Below are 7,340 nucleotides of genomic sequence, written 5' to 3' on the forward strand. Positions count from 1 at the left end.
GATGCAGCGAGGTGCGTGACGTTCGACCCGAGTGCGACGCAGTCCAGGGTATGCTGCCTTGCTGAACTGGTTTTCGCATGAAAAAAACAGACTGGATCTAATACAGAATAAAAACCGTTTACGTGGCATGCCTAGTCAAAACTCAATTGGGGAAAATTTCAGTTAGGGCTAAGATTTGGCACAAAGATGAAAATGGGGGTATAAAATGAAGATCTCTCAAAATTGGGTAAATCCAGTCACTAGGGTGAATCATGGGGTGAAAAATAGAATTAACTCTATTATATTTGATTATGTATAATTGTCAAAATATTTATTGTACATAAGTAGAATAATTCATGTGTGGCTGAATGTTGTGGCTTGTCTATTTCTATACATGATTAGATGAGGTCGCATTATTCTTTTTTACAATTGTATATGTTCCGGTGACATGCTTGCATTTGCATGCTGAGATACAAAAAAATGGTTTCACCATTTAGTTCACATGCACACAAGAACTTCCCGAGAATGGACGTACAGATATTCATAAATCGCATGCAGAAATACAAACACGGGCGGCCGGGTGGGTGCATACGAACGTACGTAGATACATCAGGAACACTGTTGCACCTGCCGTGGGCTTAAATGATTGGGGTCACTCACCGCCACCGGTCAGGTCGGTCTCCGTCTCCTCACTCACTCACCCGCCCGCATCATCAACAAAGCTAGCTACAGTAGCTAGCTAGCTCCCCCAGCTCAATCCCGTCCCCTCACCCCCACAGCAGCTTTCCCACGGCTCCCCTCCCCCCTCCTCCCGTGCCGCGGCTATCTACCCTCCTATATACACACACCCCCGCCCACCCCACTGTCCCTCCTCCCTCTCCTCCTCCTCCCTTCTCACCACACCCAATCGCCCGCTCGCTCCCTCGGCTCGGCGTCCATCGATCTCTCCTTCTACCCGAGCTGCTCCGTCGTCCGGACGGCTTCGTCGACCGCGTGCTTGCCAGGTGAGATGTCTGGTTGATCTTCCTCGTACTGTAGCTCCGGGCCCTCCGGCGGCCAGCGGCTAGCTGCTGGTTGTGCGGCTGAGATGACCACGGTCCAGCGCGTGCGCGCGCGCGTGTGTGTCAGTTTCTTGGCTGATGCTGCTGTGCTGCAGCGGCCGAGCTCAGATTCAGGCCGTCTTGGATGCCACGCTCTGGTCCGTCCGGGCCTGCACCGTACTCCAAGCTAGCTCAGGACCAGCTGCTGCCGATCCACTTCGATTCCCCCTTTAGGAAACCCTAGAGTCAGATTTTCGTGCGCCCTCGAGAAGCTTAGCATGTACAGCTACAGACTCTCGCCGATGCTTAGCTTGATTTGTCACCTCACCATATGAGCTGAGCTGAAGAACCATGCAGCGAACTGATAAGCAGCTAGCTTACTGGCTGGCTGCTGAGTGAAAATTAAGATGCTTTTGGTTTCAGGCAGCTCCGTATGTACTAACAGGCGGCCGTCTCGCATGCAGATCTGAAGTCAAAGGAGGAGAGGACGGACATGCAGGGAGCGCCGGTGGACAGCCCGGGGCCGGCGGAGGCGGCTGCGCGGCCGAGCCGGTACGAGTCGCAGAAGCGTCGGGACTGGCACACGTTCGGGCAGTACCTGCGCAACCACCGCCCGCCGCTGGAGCTCTCGCGGTGCAGCGGCGCCCACGTCCTCGAGTTCCTCAGGTACCTCGACCAGTTCGGCAAGACAAAGGTGCACGCCGCGGGCTGCCCCTTCTTCGGCCACCCTTCCCCGCCGGCGCCGTGCCCGTGCCCGCTCCGCCAGGCCTGGGGCAGCCTGGACGCGCTCGTCGGCCGCCTGCGCGCCGCCTTCGAGGAGCACGGCGGGCGGCCCGAGGCCAACCCGTTCGGCGCGCGCGCCGTCCGCCTCTACCTCCTCGAGGTGCGCGACTCCCAGGCGAAGGCCCGCGGCATCGCCTACGAGAAGAAGCGCCGGAAGCGCCCGCCGCCGTCGTCGTCCCAGAAGGCGGCCAAGGCCGCCCCGTCCCCACCCCCACCCGCCTCTACCCATGTAGCAGCGCCCCCCCCAGAGAGCGCGCCGGAGGTCCTCGTCGCGCGGGCCGTGCCGGCGCAGGGGCACTACTTCATCCCGCACCCGCAGCACTACATGCACGCGCATTTCCTGATGCCAGGCGGCCACGAGGCGGACGCCGCCGTCCCGAGCAGCTCCAGCGGCAACAGCAACGGCCACAGCAATGGCCACAGCAGCGGCACCGGCGATGAGATGGCCATGGCGATGGCGGCGGCAGCGGAGGCGCACGCGGCGGGGTGCATGCTGCCGCTCTCCGTGTTCAACTAGCGAGGTTTCCGGCTGCATCCATGGATGCGATCCTAGCAAAAGCAACGCAAGGTAGGGCTTAAGTAAGTTAATTCGGAGGTCTATATATCTAGCCGTAATCTTGATCGATCATCGGAACGATGGAAGGATGAGTGTCATCGATCGATCGATGAACGTACTATTGTTCTTCTTACCAAACACTATTCACCCTTTTGGCTACATTTCCTGCTGGGAGCTAGTGGTGCTCCTCCTCCTTGCTACTGTAGGGTTTCTACTTTCTAGCAGCGTTCGTGCAGGCTTGGTTGATTTGTGTATGCAGATATAATTAATCCAAGGCTCGATTGAAATGTCAAGGGGATTTCCACTGCTACAATGTGCACTGCTGATCGAGTGATTCATGGCAACATGCATTTAATTTGTTGCGTTCTTCCTGTCGTCGAACAGATCTTACTGATGTGCTGCTAGGATTTTAATTTGCTCTTATGACTAGCATTGCCATGACATTTTCTGCAGAATTTTCGTGTGGCAAATGTTTCATGCATCATCTGTATGTTTCATCTTTTTTTTGCCTTGATTTCTCGTATGCTTTCACTGTATATTTCTCTATTTATGGGCAAGAAAATCCTTGATTCATATGATATGATGTTGGTTGCGTGCTTCCAATTGGTTTGCACGTTGGTGATAAAAACTATATTGAATTTATATGATGAATCTTGCATGAATTTGCATAGAAAATCCACACAACTACCATTGAAGTCTTTGCACATTTCTTCATTACAAGTGGGGCCTAAGATCATTTCCGATGCATCTTCTCTTAACACCATATCTTAATGCATGTTAGATGTTTGGATACACCTATCAGGATGCAGTGTACTCCATCCTTCCATCTATATAGGTCCTAATGCGTTTTTCAAGACGGTGTTTGACTATTGACAAGATTAATAGTACATGACATGCATAATGTGAAAATTATATCATTGAAATATCCTTTCATATACGAATTTGACGACATGCTTTGTGTAAGTTGCATGTCATATATTGTTGCTCTAACATTTGGTCAAAGTTAGCCTCGAAGAACGCATTAGGCCCTATATAGATGAAAGAAGGGAGTATCTGACATAGGTTTGGTATTTTATTGTAGGCCCTACTTTTATTAAGATTATTTGAGTCTAATTGGATGGTAATATGGGAGTTACTAATATATCAATCATTTGGGTGTGGAGACCGTATCTAAGATAAGAGACAGTTCTATATCTCTCGCCATTAGATATACGCCACACAGACAAAAATCATACGTATGTGCTGCGCAAAGAGATGGTGCACTGGTGAAGCATTTGGAGCGGCATAAAGTATACTTTACAGTTTTCAACGCTGTAGACAACCATAGGACGATATGCCTATAAAAGTTAAAATAGACCTCACAACTTGTGTCTTGTGTGTAAGATATAGACAACTTACCTACAAGAGGAAAATTAGCGTTGTATGTGCTCTGTAAGAGCATTTACAACTGGACGCCTCGGGCGGCCCCGTCAGGGCTGTCTGGTAACCCTCATATCCAGCCAGGCGTCGGATTGACACCTGAGCTTAAATACTAATACTTGTTGGACTGACGAGCACCTCCACTGGTTTAGGTGATGATGCATTATGACACCGCTTCGGCGCGTCGTCCGGCTTACAAGGCAACCCTAGCCCATTCTTATCCTCCTGCCCGTGCTGCCGCTTCCTTCTCCTATCCCTGTTTTCCACCATAGTCTGAGATCTGTTTTCCACCATAGTCTGAGATCCAACGTTGGTTGCACGATGGTCCGCAACAAGGTGACCTACTACAAGTTCATGATGCTGGAGCGCCGGGCGGAGGAGGAGGCATGCAGCGAGCATCGCGCCACATGCATTGCAGCCAGCCTGCATTTGTATAGTCCGGAGGAGGAGGCGCAGAAGCAGGAGGGCGAAGAGGCGGAGCAGCATGAGGGAGGAGATGGGATGGATATGAAGAACGTGAGGGAGCGCCGGACCAGCAGCAGCAGGAGGAAGAGGAGGAGGAGGAGACAAATAACGACATCATCTGGTTTCATTCTCTTCCTTTCACCTTTCGAAAATCTAACACAGTTCCTACATCTAGCATTATTATTGTACATGACTTCAGAAGAAACTACCATGTTTAACATGTTGATGTGGCATATCTAGGGACTTCTTGATCTTTATAATTTTAAAGATTTCGTGCATATTTAGTGAATACTCAGTTTCTTCACATGATTTTTTTCCTGCGAAAACGACATTTTCAATCAATTGATTTATTGAGGTGATACAATTGCACTAAGCGAATGCCCGCCTCTACATAACACGATGCACACAACCGACATGTTCCTTAAACTAAGCAAAATATTTTTTCCAATGAATGTTGCAACTCTTAAACTAAGCAAAAGATTGTAAGAAAAATGTTCGAACACAGATAGTGAGGGTCATGCAGGAATGTTTTGCAATACATTTCAGTGATATTTGGTTGTACGAAACATGAACACTTAGAGTAATAATATGAGAGTACATTTGAATTAACATATTTGTTTATAGTACAGTTGAAATATTTATTAAATATTAATAGCATAAACGAAAATTCACATGCACTTTCTTATGTTGACTTGGGCCTTTTCTTATGTATAGTTGCATGTGTGAGGTGGACCTTTTACCTTGCAAGTTGCATGCTGAGGTGGCATAATTACATGTTAAGATAGATATATTAGTAAGAGCTAGCTATTTTGATATAAACGATAATAAGTTAAACATCATAACATGTACTCAGATAATCTCAAATGTCTTAGGGGCTACTTAGTATGACAGTGTGTCTTGCACATATAAATTCACTTCTTTCCGTCAGTCAAATATGCATTTGATTTTTCTACGTAACTTCCATAAGGTAATATATTTCTCAAATTTTGGCGTTCGAAGCCCTACGAAAAACATAGAAATTATTTCCTTTCCTTTGCATTCATTGGATGATTTCTGTATAAAATAATAAACTCTTCATAATCAGTTAAGCAGATTCATCTTTTTTTTGACTTGATATGACTGGACATCTTTTTTTTTCTTTCTTGATATTACCGGTCATCATACTACTGAAGTTAACGTACGCATGGCACAAATTCTAAATGTGCATATGCATGATAGGTGTGGTTGACAATCTTGAAAAGTTCCACGTGTTAGATAGTTGTGGATCATTATCAGTTAAGCAGAGTCTATGTCAAAAATCAAAGAGTTGTACCATGACTAGAATCAATGGCAGAGTCTATCTATATCGAGCCGAAAACTTTGGAAATCTTGATGTAATTAGTACTACTTGTTTCATCATGGATCTTTGCATATGTACTTTGCCTAGTTCAAAGTTCGGATCATTTGCTAAATGAAATTGACGTCTTTGCATAGCCATTTTGCGCACGTCCGTCTCAGTGGCCCATTGACCTCCACTACTCCCTTTGCTCGAATCCCAACCGCAGGTAGCCACAAATCCACAGACGCAACGCAACAACTTTGTCGGCCGATCGAGGGGATTGACACACGTCCGATGGAACGATTTTCATCTCAAATGAGGAAAGGAACGTATCATGGTCAATGCTCAACGGCCGTACGTATAATTGGTCGAAATGTCGACGTGTGTCTTCCCGCCGAGGCCGATGGAACACCTAGATCGCTATGATGCCATCAAAGCCATGGGGTGCGAGCCCGTCTGCTTTTCCATGTGCCTGATGATTAGGGCCAAATGGGCAATGGATTCCCAAATCATTTGATTCCTGAAGAGACCGGACGGAGAAACACGAGGGTACGCAAGCAGCACTGTTCTTCTTCCTCTTTTTGCGAGGGTGGCACTCATTAACCGGAGGAAAAAGAATGGTCTTTTGGTATACCACGTCCAATCGGTCGCCAGCCTGTGGCCAGTGAATTCTCACTGGATTGTTCGCCAGGTTACTCGTGTCTTGTCTTTCGATGGTAAAGATAGGTGCACACTAGGGTACCCGTAGCTAGGTAGGATAGGTGCACACTGCACAGTGGCCTGCCCAGGCCAAGTCGATGTCACATCTGATGAGTGAACTCCAGTCCAGGGCGCAGTAGCGAAGTCTCTCAACTGGTAGTTTGGTACTCAGTGGAGTATTTTATTCAGTTTATTAAGCATGATTATACATGAATTTTTCATGAAAATGTTAGTGGTACATTTTTATCTAACGCGCATAAATTTTGGTAGCACTAGCAAATATACTAGAAGTCGGTAGTTTCTACGGGCGTTTGAGTCATACATTTGTTTGACCACATAGTTAAGCATGTACACTTCCTCCATCCGGGTTTACTTGGCCTTCTCATATTTTCTGTAAACTTGTACCATAAATGTAACTAAATAAATCTAAATTATATGTAAAAAGAATTGAACAGTGGAAACCTCTTTTAAATACAAAAATCCAACAATAAACTTTCTGTGTCATATACTTGTATTTTGTTGGTTATGTAGATGACCAAATTTTTACCCAAATATGAAGGCGCCCAATATACCCGCATGGAGGAAGTAACTTTTTGCAGCGGGTCATTTACAAATGTCATTCATTTGAGTAGGTAAGGAGTAGTACTATAGGGATGTTTGAGTTATACTACCTTTTGCACCTACATGTGCCTTGGCGCAGGTCCCATTTACCCACATATGTAACCATATTTTTTTTGCTACTTGTCGTTTACAATGCTTTGGAGTAATATCGAATACAAATGTGCAAACAACATAACAGGAAGGGGGCCTATCTCACCCACCTGAGCAGTCTTTCTGAACACACATATAAAAACAAGCAAGGGCCCTCGTTTTCAAACAGCAGTCTCTCTGCACGGCACACCATTTTACTTCTGATAGAACAATTGCAGACCTCCAAAAACAGCACCTTGGTCATTGCATGACCAAAACCTCAGGCTTAATTAATTAGTAGTTCGAGTAATTTGATGCATTCAAACATAGTAATACGGATGCCCTATTGGAAGCCTGACCTTGCACTGTTCTATGTCTTTGTGACCAATAG

General features: G+C 46.6%; 1 protein-coding gene across 1 annotated transcript; it reads left to right on the plus strand.

Moving 5' to 3' along the window:
* Positions 1–741: 741 nt before the first annotated feature.
* Positions 742–2,671, plus strand: LOC125522467 (protein G1-like1). The gene is made up of 2 exons (XM_048687526.2): positions 742–983; positions 1,484–2,671. Exon 2 carries the CDS (start codon positions 1,513–1,515, stop codon positions 2,317–2,319), a length of 807 nt encoding a protein of 268 aa, XP_048543483.2. The 5' UTR covers positions 742–983; positions 1,484–1,512; the 3' UTR covers positions 2,320–2,671.
* Positions 2,672–7,340: the final 4,669 nt, after the last annotated feature.

This window comes from Triticum urartu, chromosome 7A (genome assembly GCF_056163025.1).
Source record: "Triticum urartu cultivar PI428250 chromosome 7A, HENAU_Tu73, whole genome shotgun sequence".
In the NCBI taxonomy this organism is placed as follows: domain Eukaryota; kingdom Viridiplantae; phylum Streptophyta; class Magnoliopsida; order Poales; family Poaceae; genus Triticum; species Triticum urartu.

Coding starts and splice junctions, on each gene's coding strand:
- LOC125522467 (XM_048687526.2), top strand. CDS start 1,513: ATGCAGGGAGCGCCGGTGGACAGCCCGGGGCCGGCGGAGGCGGCTGCG.